Source organism: Erpetoichthys calabaricus, chromosome 12, assembly GCF_900747795.2.
Source record: "Erpetoichthys calabaricus chromosome 12, fErpCal1.3, whole genome shotgun sequence".
Taxonomy (NCBI): domain Eukaryota; kingdom Metazoa; phylum Chordata; class Cladistia; order Polypteriformes; family Polypteridae; genus Erpetoichthys; species Erpetoichthys calabaricus.
In genome coordinates, this window is record NC_041405.2 from 48,684,421 (window position 1) to 48,704,755 (window position 20,335).

General features: G+C 37.8%; 1 protein-coding gene across 1 annotated transcript in view; it reads left to right on the forward strand.

Annotated features, from left to right (window-relative positions):
• The window catches only part of msna (moesin a), a 57,268-nt gene extending 37,930 nt beyond the window's left edge, over nucleotides 1-19,338 (forward strand). The window contains exons 8-13 of the mRNA XM_028815485.2: nucleotides 8,872-9,035; nucleotides 9,204-9,334; nucleotides 9,835-9,995; nucleotides 10,484-10,576; nucleotides 17,308-17,538; nucleotides 17,822-19,338. Coding sequence (XP_028671318.1) covers nucleotides 8,872-9,035; nucleotides 9,204-9,334; nucleotides 9,835-9,995; nucleotides 10,484-10,576; nucleotides 17,308-17,538; nucleotides 17,822-17,986 — 945 coding nt within the window. The 3' untranslated portion in view covers nucleotides 17,987-19,338. The remainder of the gene's footprint in view (nucleotides 1-8,871; nucleotides 9,036-9,203; nucleotides 9,335-9,834; nucleotides 9,996-10,483; nucleotides 10,577-17,307; nucleotides 17,539-17,821) is intronic.
• Nucleotides 19,339-20,335: the final 997 nt, after the last annotated feature.

A 20,335-nucleotide genomic window follows, 5' to 3' on the forward strand; every position in this document is an offset into this window, starting at 1 on the left:
AAGCGCGTAATTACGTATGATGATGATGATATAATTTTTAAGATGAAATGTAGCAAAATATGTTATTATACAGATAAAACTTTAACTTCATTTAAATAATCTATATTGTTAATAATTAAACATGTGAGGACACAGTGTCGATGCGCTAGCAAGGATCTGGCGCTCCGTTCACGGATTTTTCCTGCCTCGCGCTGTTCCTTAAAAGTTTTGAAGAATCGGCGTTCTAAGCTTACAGATGGCTTAACGTCTATTACAGAGCTGATTGTGTGGCGATTGGGTATTTGGAGAAAGAAAAGTAAGGACAGGAATTAGGGGTTATTACTTTTGAAAGAGAACTGCTACAATAAAGTATATCATCGAAGGTCGTGCACGGCGCAGCAAGCATCTTGCATGAGACATGAACAATCATTGCGCCACTGTGTTCCCATGTTTAATAACATGCTTTAATTCCTATCATCATGAAAATGATATCACGTATACATCTCAGTATTTTAATTGTTCGGAGAGCTGTAATATTACGAATGTAATAGATTCTGTGTCCTGTCAGAGGAAGAGAAAGCCCAGAAGCACGTAGTGATTCACACACACAGAGCACATAGAAGATCAAATACAAAACAAAGCATTTAATGTGCTACTTTAGTTACGATGGGATTTGAGAAACTAGTAAATTATAAATGATTTTAAGATGAAATTTATGATCTACTTTATTGACAAAATAAACTACGTGATTAAAGTGGAAGTTTTGAGATTAAAGTTGACATTTCATGCTTTTTTCTTACCGTGTGCCTTTTTTTTTCTCTGTACCCTAATAAGCTTTCATATGACACTCAGACGGTGGGATACGACTCGTCTTTTCACGGTGACTTTGATATGTGAGAACTTTTTATTTCAGGCACTGTGCGACTTTGTGAACTTTGTGAGCTTTTGAGTTTCTTCGACACGCTATGTCACGCGATCAGTTTCCTTTTGTTGATTATATCACTGTTTAAACTAACAAATATTAAGTTTTTCCTTGCCTCCACTTGGTATTCGCTGAAATTCTTCTATTTTCCCTCATGCTTTTGCCATTGTCTTTTTTCACAGAAGGCTGCTTAAGGGCTATTTATATTGATTTGCATATTCAAAGAGGCGTAGTGCTAGGAGGAGTTGGGGCGGGACAGCAGGTGCATGCACGTGTGTTACTTTTCACGCTGACAGGGATTTATGTAGCGGAAGAACATGGAAGTTGGCGTACGCACAGATTTATGCATCTGAATTTTTTTTTTTTTGTGCGTAAGCACATTTCCGCTTTTGTCCATATGCCATGTTATAGTGTGAATTCTATGCACGGCGTTATACATGAGGCTCCAGGTTCCCAAGTCTTGGCAAATAGGTAAAAAGGCTTTTTTGAAAAGACTTCTACCTGAAATAGAACCTGTGATATTATCAATTTTTTCCAAATCAGTTCCTGCAATTAAAAAAAAAAAATCCCTTGGGCCTAACATTTTTTCACTGTTGGTTCTGGTAAGAGTTTATGCTGTGTTCATGTGCTATCAGAATTTTTGCACCTCCAACTGTGACGTTTCACTCTCCGACTTCATTCAGTTCATTCACACAGGTTTCTATTTAAATTTTTAGGAGAAATACAAGTTCACTGTTGACTTCTTACTTGGCTCTTCAGATAAACAATTAAAAGTGAATTTTATCATGAAGATAAAGGGCAAACTGAACATATTAAAAGTGTATTGCATCGCTCCAAATGCAAATCAGTGACAAAGATACGTGTTTAGGCCAGCCAGGTTAGATTTCTGTTTCATGAAACTCCAGCAACACTGCATCTACTTCTAGTCTGTTTGCTCCATAGACATTCTAGTATGTGTCAGTGTGCAAGGACAGAAGGTTAACTTTGACCTTCTCGGATACCTTTATTAATATAGATAATATGGCAAGAGATTTGTAGTCTCTGAAACATCTTAAAGCTGTGTGGATATTTAGCCTGCTTAAGGTGAGAGGCTAAAAATACTTGATAAAAACTGAGCAGGCTGTTTAGCAAATGGTATTTTCCTATTTGAAACAAGGCCAGGCATAAATGGTTCCAAAGAGTTACAATACATCATACTCTGAATGGTAAGGATCAAATGGGGAAATCTCTCTGCTTGCTCCAGTGCAGTCTACTTCAAGTTATTTTGTGCATCATTCCTGCAGTAGAATTCATTTAGTCTGAGAGTATTGTTAGCCAGCCCAGTATTTTCCACTTCCTAGTACATTATCAACTGAAGGCCTTCCCAGACATTTAAGCTGTCACTGGGTGTTTTTTTTATTCACTAATTTAATCCTATTTTCAGTTTCATTCTTCATTACTGTGCTGAAACCTATATTTTCTTTCACAATAGCCCAATTCTGTTGTTTGAAAGCCCCGTTTTCCTTTTTCCACATAATTGTATTTACCTATTGAACCAGAGCTACTTGTTTTTATATACACAGACAAATTAGGAGTTGCACATCCCATTACAAAAAAAAGGAAAAATATCAGTGTTAGTAAGCTCATTAAGGTCATAGTGTGCATGTTTAACCATATTTCCATACGTTGTATCAAAACAGGCTTTTTTTATGTGTTCTCCATATTAATGCCTTACCCTTTATGCAAGTAATAACCGAGTCTATTTGGACATGAAGAGTAAGACATTATAATCTGACTAGCCAACAGAAAAGGATATCAACCTGATACTCAAGAGTGTATAAAATTATGGATAGGTGAGACCTGTTATGCGTAATCCTGCTACACCCAGTAGTAACTTTGTTTTTTAATCTTTTTCCATATTCCAGTGACAGATTACTAGAAAGAACAGTTCAAGATGTTTAGACTCTTGTCAAGTTGCGACTGATTTTCATAATGTAGTGCGTGGGTGGTAATATGGTCCATAGAATGGTCTGTGGATTCTCTTCAGAGATATTCATGCTCCTGTTGTATTGCTTTTATGATGCGAGTCTAACTGAAGCAGTGAAAGAACATACCCAACATTAAAAATTACTGTAGATACTTTTGGATAAGCTAATCTGTGGATGCACCAGCCCTTGAATTTGTAACCAAAATACAATATAAAACAGGTCACCCACAGATAAGCTGTATGTGATAATTCAGAATGAAGTTGGTTATGAAAAATGTAACATTATTTTTTATAGTAATGGGTAACCTAGCACAATAATTTTTACTGAAGTATAAATACCTTAAAAAATGTGTTACTGCATTACTATGGAAGCTTATTCCTATCACTTAAAAGAAAAATAATTGCTGCAGAATTTTGCACAAGTATTACCTTATTATGACGTTGACTGCTGCTGTCTGTGTAGCATTGTGCACATGCCGTTTGGTGAGAGCTAGTGAGAAAGAAGTTAACTACATGTGTAGCACACAGACAAGTGAAAAGAATTGCATCAAAGTTATTGGTATACAATTAATCCTGCATGCGCTGAGGGGTAAATTTTAATCTGCCTGATTTAGAGTAACAGGGAGCCAGTGATTATTGCAACAATAGTTAGTGTAAGGCAAGAAGCAAATGTGGTATGCCATTCCTTTGGGCACAGTCACTTAACCAAGCAAAAAAAGTGTGCTGCATGCAATCCAGTAGCAGAAACTATCTATCTATCTATCTATCTATCTATCTATCTATCTATCTATCTATCTATCTATCTATCTATCTATCTATCTATCTATCTATCTATCTATCTATCTATCTATCTATCTATCTATCTATCTCTCTCTCTCTCTCTCTCTCTCTCTCTCTCTCTCTCTCTCTCTCTCTCTCTCTCTCTCTCTCTCTCTCTCTCTCTCTCTCTCTCTCTCTCTCTCTCTCTCTCTCTCTCTCTCTCTCTCTCTATCTATCTCTATATCTATCTCTATATCTATCTCTATATCTATCTCTATCTCTATATATATGTGGATGCTAGAGGCACTGTTGCCCCGTTGAACCCACCAGACAGACATCCAAGACACACTTTAAAAGCACCAAGAAGATTCTTTAAATCAATAAACAATCCTCCACTCCCAGCAGCTCCGTTCCTCTACCACTCAACTCCGGCTCTCCTCCTGGGGTTTCCCACAATCATTTTAAAGTCCATGACCTGGAAGTATTCCTTCTCCGGGTCAAACACCTTCTTCAAATATCCCGGAAGTACTGCGGGTTTCTGTCCTCGTGACTCTGAAGTACTTCCGGGTTAGTGTCACAGTAATATTCCCCGGGTTCTTGTTGAGCTCCCCCTGGCGGCACCCACGGTACCCAGCATGGCTGAAGAAGTGGACTCCATGTCCCATGCTGCCCTGCGGGAATTCGGGAAACCATTTCCGTCCAAGGAAGCTGCCATCTAGCGTCCCATTGGGGTGTAGTGCCCTGAACAGGCTGGTTTCTTCATTTGAGAGACGTCCCGGCCGGACTGAAACGCCGGCCGTCCATCACTATATATAATATAATATAATATACAGTAATCCCTCGCTATATCGCGCTTCGCCTTTTGCGGCTTCACTCCATCGCGGATTTTATATGTAAGCATATTTAAATATATATCGCGGATTTTTCGCTGCTTCGCGGGTTTCTGCGGACAATGGGTCTTTTAATTTCTGGTACATGCTTCCTCAGTTGGTTTGCCCAGTTGATTTCATACAAGGGACGCTATTGGCAGATGGCTGAGAAGCTACCCAGCTTACTTTTCTCTTTCTCTTGCGCTGACTTTCTGTGATCCTGACGTAGGGGGATTGAGCAGGGGGGCTGTTCGCACACCTAGACCAGGGGTAGGCAACGTCGGTCCTGGTGAGCCGCAGTATGTGCAGGTTTTTGTTCCAACCCAGTTCCTTAACGAGAACTCAATTATTGCTGATGAAGCACATATTGCTTAAGTGACATTTTGATGCTTCATTTTAGTGGTCTCGCTTGTTAAGGTTCTCCAACCTTAATTGCTTATTTCAATCTTAAACTGCTGCATTCAGTGTTTTAATTGCTCCTTATTAGCAATAAGATGTAAAAGACAAAGCAGCCAGCAGTTCTCCAGCTAGCTTTTTTCCAATTACATCTGTGTGTGTTCATCATGCACTGTTTGATTTAATAAAACACTTAATAGAAAAATGTGACAGACTGAAAATGATCTGTTTTAGGCTTCATATCATTTGGATGATATCTTTGGAAAGGAAAAAAAATCTACGATATAAGAGCCTTACATTGCACAGACTAACAAGCCATAAAATTAAATAAGGTCTGAGATTGGCAATGATTGGTTTCTAATTAAGCAATTGGGTTGGAATGAAAACCTGTAGCCACTGCGGCTCACCAGGACCGACGTTGCCTACCCCTGACCTAGACGATACGGACGCTAGTCTAAAAATGCTGAAAGATTATCTTCACGTTGCTATCTTTTGTGCAGCTGCCCGGTGCTTCGCATACTTAAAAGCTCGAAGGGCACGTATTGATTTTTGCTTGAAAAACAAACTCTGTGTCTCTCTCTCTCTCTCTTTGTCTGCTTGTGACGGAGGGGGTGTGAGCTGCCGCCTTCAACAGCTTTGTGCCGCGGTGCTTCGCATACTTAAGCCAAACAGCCCTATTGATTTGTTTGCCAGAGATTGTTTTCTCTATCTATGTGACATTCTGTGCTCCTGACACGCACTCCTTTGAAAAGGAAGATATGTTTGCATTCTTTTAATTGTGAGACGGAACTGTCATCTCTGTCTTGTCATGGAGCACAGTTTAAACTTTTGAAAAAGAGACAAATGTTTGTTTGCAGTGTTTGAATAACGTTCCTGTCTCTCTACAACCTCCTGTGTTTCTGCGCAAATCTGTGACCCAAGCATGACAATATAAAAATAACCATATAAACATATGGTTTCTACTTCGCGGATTTTCTTATTTCGTGGGTGGCTCTGGAACGCAACCCCCGCGATGGAGGAGGGATTACTGTAATATAGTCACTGTTGAGATATCACAGGCTTTAATACTTTCTCTTACTTTTGAGTATGGTCACAGAACCATTACTCGAATGAAACAAGCATATATTTTGCCAGTTTCGCCTTTATGTAAAAATATTCTTATGGCTGATGGTCCTTCCTGTTAGCTCCACAGTTGTCTGGTTAGCATCATTTATAAATTGAGTCTCTAGTATTTTTGCATTGTTTATAAACTGTTCTGATTTATGTGAACTTGGAGTTACTTAGTCCATGTAGTTTTCATGCAGAACAAGAAAAAACAGTTTGGGTCAGTTGCATTGCACTATTAGCCCATGCTAATCTGGCCTTAGTTTGTATTTGTGTGAGAAGGGGAACAATGTTGCATACTAACTTAGACCACCTTGTGAGAAGGTTTAACAAACATAGTATGGAGATTAATATTACAAATCAATTATGCACACATCAGATAGATTGTTACCAACATGAAAAAGTACTTTTGTGCTTTTAAAAATTAGAGGAAACAGTGTTTACGTTTGTATTCGGACTGAAATATAGCATGATACTGAATAAAATTTATTTAACTCAATGCCGTAGAAAAGACCAGCAATGTACAGGTGCATCTCAATGTATAGGTGCATCTCAGTTTCATTACCTGTAAGCCATAATCAGCAAAATGAAAATAAATAAATGCTTGAAATATATCATTCTGTGTTGTAATTAATCTATATGAGTTTAACTTTTTGAATTGAATTACTGAAAAAAATTAACTATTCGAAAATATTCTAATTTTTTGAGATGGACATGTTTGGACATACTTGTTTTACAGAATTTAAGAAATTGAAAAATATGGATCAGCATGCATTTAACCATTAATCTTCAGCAGTGCCTGAAGTGGAAACAAATAAGTGGCAGTATTGTTTGTCATCTTCTTGGTTCTAATTCTGATACTTGGCAAATGTTACATGATTTCTTAATATAGCGGGGCGAGTTGAGTTTGGGGTGTGGGGTTCTGCTTCAGAGTTTCAGTCACTATGATATACTTAAATTAGATCAGACAGCTTGGAAATCGGAGCGGAAAATGCAGACACGCAATCATTTACTGCCAATAAAACATGTACAGTATACTAGCTTTCTTCCTTTTTGTCTAATGTGTGCTGCCTCATGTAAAATCTTGCTCCTCAGTTAAAAGGTGCAGATTCAATGTCCTTAATGAAGAAATAGCCCGGCTGCTGGTTCAGAAGTGTGCAATGAAAATGCTCCAAGTTGCATTTTTTCGAAGTGCCTGGAGTTATCTTTGTGGATGTCCCCCAGATCTGATATGAAGTCTCTCGCGATATTGAGCTTGTTCTCAACTGTAAAAGTTGCCCTACTATTCTTTACCAATATTGTCTAGACTTCAACTTGGTGTTTCATACACTTTGTTGACTGCTGGATTTAGTCATTTATTAGGGAAAGCTGGATGCATAATGGGGCGGCACGGTGGCGCAGTGGGTAGCGCTGCTGCCTCGCAGTTGGGAGACCTGGGGACCTGGGTTCGATTCCCGGGTCCTCCCTGCGTGGAGTTTGCATGTTCTCCCCGTGTCTGCGTGGGTTTCCTCCGGGCGCTCCGGTTTCCTCCCACAGTCCAAAGACATGCAGGTTAGGTGGATTGGCGATTCTACATTGGCCCTAGTGTGTGCTTGGTGTGTGGGTGTGTTTGTGTGTGTCCTGCGGTGGGTTGGCACCCTGCCCGGGATTGGTCCCTGCCTTGTGCCCTGTGTTGGCTGGGATTGGCTCCAGCAGACCCCCGTGACCCTGTGTTCGGATTCAGCGGGTTGGAAAATGGATGGATGGATGGATGCATAATGAAATAGCAACCCTTGTATATAATCTATGTTAATTGTTAAAAGAGTAAGAGAATTATGCTTCAGATATTAATCTGATGTGTACCTCTCATTGTCTTTTTTTTTCTATACAGAGATTACATGGCGACCCAAATATTTTATGTGTGTTTTGGATCTTCAAATTCTTGGCTTATCCACTAGTATACATGTAATGATATAAAGAGATGTCATTAATAACTAATAATTACTAATGACAGACCGCTGAGAGTAATTAAATTAGCCACAAAAATGAGAAGTTAGCAAACCAAGCAGCCCTGGAAAAGAATTAAACTCAGTGTGCTTATTACAATTCAGAATAAATTAACTTAACCTGAGAAACTAAACTAAAAAAAAAAAGTCAGAGAAAATAAACTGATAGACAAGTGCTAAATATCTGCTAAACTGGAGGAGAACCTTTGACAGCAAAAAATAATTTCAACAACTTTTAACAAGAAAACTTGACTTTTAAAAGTGAGGAAAAAAATGTGCAAGAATTCAACCAAACTGGTTCTCGTTTAAATTGTGACAAAATCCAATTTAAAGTGAATAATAATAATTAACAAAATCAAAGCCAGAGATAGAACCTTGGCTAAATCATAACAATTTATGATTATGCTTGATTACACTAAAGAGTAGAGTGGCAATAACCAACATAATAATTAATTTTTTTACTTGTAGGAATTCTGTAATTTTAATCAGTTTGTTCATTTTTTTAAATTTGCAATTACTGGCTTTCCTGGTTAATTTACATGATTGGAACTCACTATAAACTATTAATACTGTAGTTGTACAGTTGCAATGCTGTGACTGTTATTACTATCCACAAGCTTTTGTACATTGTTTATAATGTTGGTATATAAATACCAGTACCTTCTTCTCTAAAGAATTTTTATTCAAGAGGAAAATGAAAATTCTGTCCACATTTTCAAAGAAAGTAGTATGTAAGAAGAAGAATAAGAAGGAGTACATAACAGTTAGGACTGTTTAGTCTTCAGGTTTTGGCATATCTGTGAAGAATTTTTTTAAACGTGTGTTGGCCAAATAGCCTTCCATTAATGCAAGAGGGAGGGAACTGACATCTTGTCTTCACCTGTACATTAGGACTTTGTGTTTTATGCACCTCGCCTACGGATCAATAAGCGCATTCTTGCATTGTGCATGGGAAATCATGAGCTGTATATGCGCCGTCGCAAGCCTGATACCATTGAGGTGCAGCAGATGAAAGCCCAAGCTCGTGAGGAGAAGCATCAGAAACAGATGGAAAGGTAAGTGCAATCACAAACTCCAGGGAGAAGAAGCCATCAATTTTTCACTGCATTGTGCTGATCAACATTCTGCTAGTACTGGTTGTTTCAACTACATTAACAGAATGCTATGATTGTAAAGCTTTACTATGGATTGCCCAGTCTGAATAAAGTTTGTTTCATTTACAGAGCTTTACTTGAAAATGAAAAGAAGAAGAGAGAACTTGCTGAGAAGGAGAAAGAAAAAATAGAACGTGAGAAGGAGGAGCTGATGGAGAGGCTAAAGCAGATTGAAGAGCAGACGAGGAAAGCCCAGCAAGGTGGTTTATATTGCTAATTTTTGGTGCTATTTCATAGCTTCGGCTGTTCTAAGTTAACAATTGAGCTGATTCCTGAGAATTGGCAGTGTAGTTCAAGTGCATTTGACTCTTGATATATCAATTGGTAAGTGTTTTATGATGAATTTTATATATAGCACTTGAAAGAAATGTCAACATGTAACCGTCTGGTTTTAGGGAATTGTGAGATGCAATGGCATTTCTTCTATCATAAATTTCTGCATTGCGCCCACTCCATCCAGATGAGGCTTTGATTTAGTGTCACCCTGAATTGTTTTTTTAAGTGGATTTGATTATAGTTTGGAGGATGCCAGCCTAAATAACTGAAGATAATTTCTATCATGCTGTTAAAATGCAAAAAATTACTTCCATATAAAAACTTATCAGTCCCAAAAGAAAGTATCCTATTTTAGTGAGTCCACTCCTAGGTGCATTTGTATTCGCTCTTCTTTGAAGGAGGTAATCTTTTTTTTTTTCCTCAGAATTGGAGCAGCAGACACAACGAGCACTGGATTTAGAATTGGAGAGAAAAAGAGCCCAAGAGGATGCTGAGAGATTGGATAAAGAACGCAGGCTTGCTGAAGAGGCGAAGACTGCACTTCTGCAGCAAGCTGAGAGCCAGATGAAAAACCAAGAGCACTTGGTAAGTAAACACACTATGCGTTTGTTATGGCACTGATTCAGTGATGATGTTATCACTAACTGGAGAACTGTTAAAATTAAAGTATCACTTGTCATTAAGTAGGAATGGTTTGTTAAAAATAAAAATCTTGAAAAACTGTTCTCTCACATGTATATTTAAGCCATGGAAAAGGAAAAATCATTTTTTATTAAAGTTCTGGCTGACAACACAAATTTTGGACTGGGTGATTGCACACAGTATAACTTAAAAGTTATATGAAGTTTAGGAAAAGAGCAACAACTGGTCTTTCTTCCAATGCTTTTCAGCGTATTAGCTCAGTGTAATGAGAGGATGATGAAGAATATGCATTCAGTTACCTGTTAGACTATACACTTATTAGCTCACCATTATGTGCTCCAGTAGGTTGCTTTTGTGGACTTTGAGGCTTTACTGCTTTGCTGTTACTCCGGCTATCTGTAATTATTGTCTTTAACAATCTCCCCTTTCAGGCCACAGAACTTGCAGAACTGACTTCACAAATTTCACTATTAGAAGATGCAAAGAAAAAGAAGGAGGATGAGGCTAGAGAGTGGCAAGAGAAGGTGAGACACTTTATACCTGTTCTAACAGCAGTCCTGCCTTTAAGACACACAGTCCTTCCTTCTAGCTTTGCTAAATTTTGAATAATCTTGACAGTTTGTAAAGTATGTTTGAGCTTTGACAATGTTATCCTTTTTACACAACAAGGCATTATTCATTTGCCCTGACAAGTTATCTGTGCTATGCTCGTAGGCCAGATTCAACATCTTGTCTAGCTACTTGCTGTGCAAGTAGGTTCAAGATCTAATCCCATCTTGATTACACTTTTTTTTATTTCCAAGTATTTTTTCCTTTTCTCTTGTACTTTAAGTACAGGTTAAGTATCCTCAATTTGAAAATTCCAGAATTTGAAATTCTACAAAATCTGAAGCTTTTTGATTGCTGTGGAAAATTTAAAAGTAGCTTTTGTAAAGCTTTGCTTGGAATCAAGTGTGAAAATGTATAGAGCAAAAACCATGAAAATGTGTATTCCAAATAAAAGCACATATACAAAACCAGGCATGCACACATTTCTACACAATTTACCTTTATAAATCACAGTAATCTTAATAATGTGTCCCCTGTGACGCTAAGACACACTATTGACCGTTTGGGGTATCTTGTAAAAAATTGAGTGCTGCAAAAAATAACACAAGATTAACGACAGGGCTGTTTGTGGCAGTATTGGAGATCACTGAGAATAATCAGGCACCACTAAGCAATTAAAGCTTTGTCCCCTGTGTAGTGACTCAATAAAAGTTGTATGGCAGTTCAAAAGTGATGTGTGGCACCATTAAAATTGATTCACCCGTACGTAGCTGCATAACTCAAGGGAATATAAATTGTAGTGCCTCTCCTCTACATTTTGGGAATTATTATAATGTCACTTTTTACAGTTAACAACAGCAGCTTTATTCTTGGTAGGTGCCATTATTGCAATAGGCGTTCAATAAATTGCACCAATTTCATCAGTAAAACCAGACACTGCTGCCAATTGCCTTTTTATTTTGGGAGAAGCATGTTCTGTTTTATGCATGTAACCCCATATCATGCAAAAACTAAATGCTGCACCTTGGTCAGGTGGTTAATGGCTTCCAGAACAGTCGGCATGGTAGAGTGAAAGTGGGCTGAAATATTCCTGACCTATTGGTCAGTCAGTGCAAATACACAACATTGACCCTCTTAAAAGGGAACTAAAATATAGTCTATATCTTGTATTCATCACTTTTCAGTTTTAATATGCTTGCCATGTCAACGTATATTATAATGTAGTGACTCTGCTAGAACTACCACACATGCTGCAGCTCAATGCTGTGACAAGGTAAAAGAGTGTGATGGCACAAGCTGGAGCGATGGGCAGGGTGGCTCAGACTAATGTCAGACTCCAAGTATATGAGTACAGAGTTACCAGACGCACCCAGAGAGAGATGATAGAGAGAGAGAGAGAGAGAGAGAAGGAATAGTGTGACAAACTGAAAGCAACAAGCGTAGTAGCATAGCTGGGTGTTGAAGAATGTACATAGTTCAGTTTGCTATTTCTACTGAACCAGTTTTGTCCCTCACACTTAGCCTCCCTTGTTTTGAATCTCCCAACCTAATAAACACTTTTTTTTAACCACATTCTTTCACATGCCTTCCTTTCCTTTACCCATTAAGAAATCACTACAATAAAAATTATATGAATAATTATACGCTTGAGTCATATTTAGCTGGTTTGGCTGCCTTTGTGCACTAGATGTCCCCATGATATTTCATTAAGTATATATGCAAATATTGCCAAATTCCAAAAATATCTGAAATACTTCCAGTCCCAGACATTTTTGAATTAGGGATACTCAACCTGTATATTATTGTGCTTGTTGTGTTAGCAGACCTGAATTTCAGCAAACATTAATGATAATGTAGTTACTAGAAAATACAAGAAAACTGAGACTCGTGAATTTTGATGGGATTTATTATAAAATAAAAAATACTTGGTAAAGATATCTAAACATTACATCCATCCCTTAAGCAAATTTTCAGTTAGTCGCTTGCATACTTTTATGCACTTTTCTTGTCCTTTTTTTTTCTCTTTGCAACAATGTGGAAGTTTACACAGATGTAAGAGTAGTGAATATATACAGACAGTCTTAGCACAAGAGGTTGGATGCTGTAGTCTTTTTTTGATACTTTATAATACAGCTAGTATTTTAACTGCAGGTGACCTTTAACCTGTGCAAAGGTGGGAGGAGGACGTCTGTGCTGGGTGGGCTTATTTTCTCTACGGCAGGAAAATCCTGTTTGCTTGAAAGGATGTTTGATGCCCCATTGTGATATTTTCCATACTTTCGGGTTTTTCAAAAACATAATTATAATTGGCAATTCCCAAATGTCCTGTTATTGTGTTACTAAAATAAACAGGCGGGCAGAGTGACTGCCTTTAGTCAGTGGAAGCCCTTGTAAGGTGTTTTAGTCTTTGAATATATCACATGTTACTACAATGTCTAGTGAAATTTCTTAAAATGCTTTCTGAACTAGCCACACCTTCTTCTGTATACATGGCTTTACTCTGGACATGGCTGTGCCTTACTGGGTTACAAAGTTGAATTTCACTTTGAAATATGGCGTTTAAAATCTGGTTGTGGGTGGATTCTTTTTTTTAATATAATTCAGTATTCCAAAATTATGAAGTCTACAGTATTTTCACATAGAATGTAATACCAAGGGCGGCACGGTGGCGCAGTGGGTAGCGCTGCTGCCTCGCAGTTGGGAGACCTGGGTTCGCTTCCTGGGTCCTCCCTGCATGGAGTTTGCATGTTCTCCCCATGTCTGCGTTGGTTTCCTCCGGGCACTCCGGTTTCCTCCCACAGTCCAAAGACATGCAGGTTAGGTGGATTGGCGATTCTAAATTGGCCCTAGTGTGGGTGTGTTTGTGTGTGTCCTGCGATGGGTTGGCACCCTGCCCAGGATTGGTTCCTGCCTTGTGCCCTGTGTTGGCTGGGATTGGCTCCGGCAGACCCCCGTGACCCTGTGTTCGGATTCAGAGGGTTGGAAAATGGATGGATGTAATACCAAACAAAAAAAAAAACACATGACTCTCTGTCTTATCACTTGATTAATGTGCATGAGACCTTTTGTGCTATTAGACAGCTAAAATAAGCTCTGGATTTAAATTCAAAGTATCTAAAATATATGTGGAAGAAACAGTGACAACAATATACCGTATCTTATGCCTCAGGAGAAAGCATATACTGTATTTATCACTGAAAACATATATCAATGTAACTTAAAAGTCAGTAAATTTCAGTATTTTTTCTACAGTGTGAGCAATAAAAAGTTAATTTTTTGTTTTTGTGTTTTGAGGAGTTTGAATTATCAACCTTTATACTTTACACTTAAATATCTAGAAAGAACTGCTTGTTCATATTAGAACTCTACAATGTGACCATTTTGGTCTCCTGCTTCTAAAAATGTTTTAAAATAATTTATCACACCTTGTGCAACATTAATTTCTTTATTATAATCTGCTTCTAATGAGATATATGCATACTGATATAGTTATGGATGTCTCACTAACTGAAATAAAACTGTTATGTGACTGTAGCTGTCATAAGGTATGTTATCAATATAACTCCCAAGTTCACTACTCAGCGTTCTTAATAGATTGTTCTCAGGTTAATTTTCTCCAGAAATTTTCCAGTTAACAGTTGAGCAGTTTTCAGAGTTGATAAAGTGCACATGCAAAATTCACAGGCAGTGTGGGTGGGGATTCCGAAAGGGGCTATGTCTAAGGAGAATATACTGGTAAGCAGTGATGGTTCAGTTTCTGTATTTGTTGACTTTAACTTGCTATTTAATGTAACTGTTATTTTGTACAATGTATTCAAATCTCAAAGAAGATTTAAAGATACAACTAACACACTGAATAGGAAACTGCAAAACATCACCCAAATATGAAGTAGCAAGGATTCAAACATGCATGATGCTTCATTCTCCAATTTTGGCAAGTTCTGTGAACTTCATTTTCTACCATATGAGCTCCATATACCTCCCTACTACACAGTTGCACAAGTGGACAACTCATATTACTGTTTGAAAATTACCCTTATGAAGATGGCCACATCTGGCAGTAAATAGCATAAGTAATTTCTTTGTTTGGTTGAATGGAGAGACACTTCATTATTTCGAAGTCTGTTCAGTTTCCATAGCCAGACACTTTGAAAAAGCTGTTCTTAAAAATAAGCAGCTGTAAGTTAAAGTGATTAAGCTGTTTACTCAAGTCTGTTGCGATAGGTTTGCTCAAATAAAAGTCAGCATAGGTATTTGAGGATGCCATGACATTTATTTTTTTCCCAGCAATTTTCAGCCTTTATTCACATATAACTCAACTCAGTAAATTCTGTGAAATTGTAGTAGATCTTAACATGAGTATTTCTGAGTCACTTTGTTCATGAAAGCTCTGAACCTGGCATTTGATTTGTGTAAGGTCAAAAATCGTATGTATTGTTTTCCAAAGTATAATTAACTACTTAATAATGAAAAAATATTTATGGCATATTTAAAGATAGGCTTGGGTTGCTGCTGGAAGAGTTATTGTTGAGGCCAACAGGAGGCGCTTACCCTGTGGTCTTGAGTGTGGATCCCAATGCAGTGATGGGGATGTTGTGCTGTACAAATGGTGCTGTCCTTCAAATGAGATGTAAAATCAAGATCTTGACTCTCTGTTGTCATGAAAGATCCCTAGGCATCTTTCGTGAAGAATAGGATGCTTCCTGATGTCCTGGCTAAATTTCCCATCACAGCCTAATCATTCCGGCCTCCTAATCGTTCCCTGTCCCTAACTGGCTGTCTGTCTCATCCCTTCACCACCTTCGTAGCTAATGTGTGGTGAGCGTACTGGTGCAAAATGACTGCCATTGCATGATCCAGATGAATGCTGCATATTGGTGTTAAAGTGGCTCCCCCAATCCCTATGTAAAGCCCTTTGAGTGTCTTAAAAATGCTATATAATTGCAATGTCTTCTGCTTCTAGATGATATGTAAATTAAACAGAGTAATACTTTTTTTCTTTACAGTTGCACTAAAAATTTAAGACTGGTGATCTGAGCCTGAATTTATCTCAGAATTACTCTTAGGAATTGCTCTAAAAATATGACCCATGATAAGAAATTGTCCTACCTCACAGCAGGACATGAGAAGTATTTATAAAGCTTCCTACACCTACTCCCAGTGAGGGGTAGGAGGCCACATCTGAAAAAGAATGTTGTCGTGATTTTATGGCACCCTTTCCCACATATTGCATATTGATGATGTTTTGCATTTTTCTGGTACTAATGCCAAGGCTTCACCAAAAAGATGATGATGATAATAACACTATTCAAAGTAGTAGTAGGAGAAGAAGAAGGAAAGCATAATAAGGGTAGGATACTGCACTAAGGTGAATGTAATTGTTGCCACTTGATCGTAACAATATCAAGAATAGTATAGTAATAGGCACTGAGATAGCAAGACCAAGACAGACTCGCCAAATACGAGTTAAGCCCCATAACAGGCATGTTTATTTAACAATGAATGATCCACAGCCTTACTTTCAGAAGGATCACCTTCCCGATGTTATGGTCACAGGAAGTGCCTGTTGAAGTAACTGTTTTGGAATAATCACAACTATAAGTCACATTCACTCTTCCAGTTTCCCAGTTGTCTCCCAGAGTTGTGTGCCGTGTCCCTCTCTGTGATCCCACCGTTTCATTTTCAAGGCTCTTCTGATCTAATATCCTAGGAGTCTCTGTCTGTCTTCTTGAGCCTTCCTGGGCTTGTAAAGAGTAACATGAATACCCTAGGGGTCTAAGGAATGCAAAGCTCAGCATACCTGTATGACATTCTGTTTTCAATCTCCCATCCAGCTTCGCTTACCTTTGGAGTAATATGCCGGCTAATATAGTGCTGTTTGCATCTACTTTTGAGCTTGCCAGCGTATGAATTTTAAGGAAAGAGTTGAATGCCCATTATATGTACTTATATGTATAGACGTAAGGTTAATTGCAGAAAAGTGATTTTTTTCTTTGTGTTAAACCGTATATCATAGCAAAATGCACATGCATGTGTAGAACTTCACTGTAGCATTTTCTAGGAAATAAGGCAAAGTGGCTGGCTATCAATGGAAACTATTTAAAATCTTGCTCAAACTAATTTATCCTGAACATGTGACATTTTTGGTTGAAACTATTCTGTATATTATTGTCTGAAGAATTTAGCCTGAAAATTACCATCCCTAACTGTAACGCTGAGAAAAACTCGCCTTTCATACAAAAGGGTGTTTGTAGCCATCATATTGAATCAGTTGTCAGAGGAATTGGAGAAATCCTGAAATATAAAATATGAAAGCTAACCATTCAGCCTTGATTTTTAAAATCATTGATGATTAAGTGAATATTCTATTTTTTGTCAAGTTTTTATTAATGCTATGAATTTCCAACCATCTATCCATTTTTCAGCCATTTCATGGTGTTTTTTTTTATAGAAATTTTGCATGTGGGAGAAGCCAACCCTGGACTTGCCTTCTCTTTGTTATAAATATTTTTAATAAGGATGTCAGATCAGTTCATACAAGGTTTGCAGTTGTTATATACACAAATTAAGAAAGGGTCCACAGAAGAACCTTGGGACTTACCAAGACCAGGCGAGAGGCTCTATTCCTCCTTTTTTTATATAATAGATCTGACTATGATTGTCTTGTACCTATAAATTAACCCTAGACTCTGTTTTATTTCCATAGGCAGTGCATGTCCAGGAAGACTTAGAAAAAACCAAAGAGGAGCTTCAGAAGAAGATGATAGTGACCCATGTTCAAGAACCTTTGCATGCGGAAAATGAGCATGATGAGAATGATGAAAACAGTGCTGAAGCCAGTGCTGAGCTGACTTCAGAGGGCACAATTAAGGACCGCAGTGAGGAGGAACGCATGACTGAGGCAGAAAAGAATGAACGTGTACAGAAACATCTGAAGGTAAAATAATCTCTGCCTAAATCTCATTTGTTTAATATTTTCTTTCTTTATTTATCATTCTGATTATGTCATTCAGGTGTCATTTTCTCGTTTCCTAAGATTTTCTCAGTTCTCCTACATACTCTAATCTGTTTTGGGTTTTCCTGGTTATGTAGTGTCCCCAACTGTGCCTTTCATTAACTTTTTATGCATTTAGGTTTCTTTAACTTTGATTTCTCACTGTCAGTTTTTAGGTTGGTTTGCTCACTCATCACCTGCTGCTTTTCTTTCCCCCATTTCATAGCTTTTGAGCTCAGAGCTTGCCAATGCCAGAGATGAGACTAAGAAAACACAGAACGATATGATCCATGCAGAGAATGTGCGAGCAGGGCGTGACAAATACAAGACTCTGCGTCAAATCCGGCAAGGGAACACAAAACAGCGCATTGATGAGTTTGAGTCCATGTGATCTGACACCTACAGCTGTGGAGGAGCTGCCCTTCAGCACCTTCTGTTTACTACAAATCTGCCTTTAAGTGACTTTGAAAATATGTCTGCAAAGACAAATGATACATAGCAATTTGATTCTAATATCCCAGCTCTCTGCCCTCCACCCTCTCACCTGCCTTACCTTTTTGGCCTTACATATCGCAAACTTAGTGCCAAAGCCTAGAGCCTGTGGGTTTACTTGCTGATTGATTATGTACCCTGTGGCTGTCTGCTTATTGCCCAGTTATGAAGAGACAATGTGGAGACACCCTGAAAAAGCCTACAGCTGTATCTCATTATCTCACTTACTTCTTGCAGTATATACACTGTTGTGTTAAACATTTGAAGCTCTTGGCATATGGACTAAAGGCCAGTTCTGTGCAGCACTCTGTACCGAGGGAGGCTTATTGAGTGTTATATGCGTTATATAGATTAACATCTTATTATAAGGAACCAATTAGTGATCTTTTTATGGGAACAGTGTGCTATTCAGCATATGTTAAATTTATTGGGAGGGTGCTGTATGCACTTACTATAGCACCTTGAAAAAAGCAGCTTTGTAGTGACCGTAGGATGGCTCTGGAGTGCCGCCTCTTCTTGGTCATTAGAAATTTCTGTTATGGAGAATATTGCCGAGACTGTTTTATTTTTATGTTTTGTTTTTCTTTTTTATAATTTAGGCTTATAAGAGTAACTTTTGTAAGGTTCCATTATTCTTTAAACGGCACATTTTTGCTGTGTAACTGTATTGGAAAGCAGATACTTGGCAGTATTATTTAAAAATGTTCAGTGTTAGAAATATTTTCAAAGAATCAAACAATCCAGATAATAGTTTTGCATTGATACAAATAATCATTGAATATTACCAGTGTATCTAATATAATTACATTTACAGGTTAGGAATAGTAGTAAATATTAGTTTTTATAACATTTTGCAAACTATTGTATATTAAAAGCACCATTTTTGCAAAAGATTTAATGTATGCAGCTTGAATGTAAAACACTGTAGAGTTTTGATTTTTCATTAAAGTAAATAACAAATCAACTTTTGATTTTTTTTTTTTTTTTTTTGGTTTTGTTTTTTTTTTGGTTTTGTTTTTTTTTTGTTTTGTTTTGTTTTTTTGTAAAAGAGTATTTTGTAACTAATGTTATGCCAATTTCCTGTTAGTTTATTTTCTAAAATTGTTTGTTAAATTATGTGCCTGGTATTTGAAGATTGTTCATATCATTACTGCTCTGAAATGGCAGAAGCCAAAGGCACCTTGGTTTTGAAACACCTGCTGCTTGCAAAGCTGTTATTATCAAACTGTTAATAAAGATTGAACATGTAAAGCTGGCTGTGAAGTGTACTACTGCCCTCTAGGGGTCCTTTTGTGCTGTTGAAATGAATCTTCCCTTCCAGCCCAAGCATCAGTATTGGTTCTAAATCATTTTACCCCATTTTGCAGGAAATTCTGCGATAAATACAACTAATTTTTCCCATCCCAACTTGTCAGATATCATTTGCTATTAAAAGAATTAATTTCTCAGTTTTTAACTACATCATGAGTAATGCTGGACTGTTATAGTGGGAATCGTATATTAAACTGCAATTCAACCAAATGTTTGTCTAGTAATACAGTATATGCTTTACAGTCAAAATTGCTCAACCATGTCACAGAGGAAACAGAGGTTTCGAGTTGAAGCCACTACTTGCTAGACGTTGTTCAGGGACCCTCGGTCAGATTAATAATCTTGACAGTTTCAGGCTTATCTGTGATACTTGTGAGAAATTATCATTGTTTGATTTAAACCTTTTCAACAAGAAAGTAAAATGTAATGCTTATTAAATCTGACCATGAATTTGAAATTCAACACTCGCAAGAGCTGACCTGTTGCTTCACAGTTATTTTCTTTGTTAGTCCCTTTATTGACTCAATCTGTCATCCAGCTAGGGCAAATTATGTAAATGCAAGTGAAATAGATGCACAAACCGGTCTGCCCACTGACCTGAGCTTATCGGAAGAGAAATTGTGATGTGGCTGCGCAGCACCTGGACTTCTGTTCACTATCCAGATGTGTGGCCTTCTTTCCATGTCTTGATAGTGTTTCTCATACAGTCTTGAGAACATCTTTATAAGTTTAATATTGAGTTTAACTAGCCCAGTTTTGAAGTGCGTATGTGTGTTCTCTGTGATAAACTTGAGTCTCATCCACATCTGGTTGCTGTCTTGTGCTGGTTACTGCTGTAACAGCCTTAGGTTCCCTACCACCCTGACCAAGAAAGAACAGGTACTGGCAGGAAACCTAAATGTATCCTGTCAGCATATTGCAAAGCATAAAGCAAACT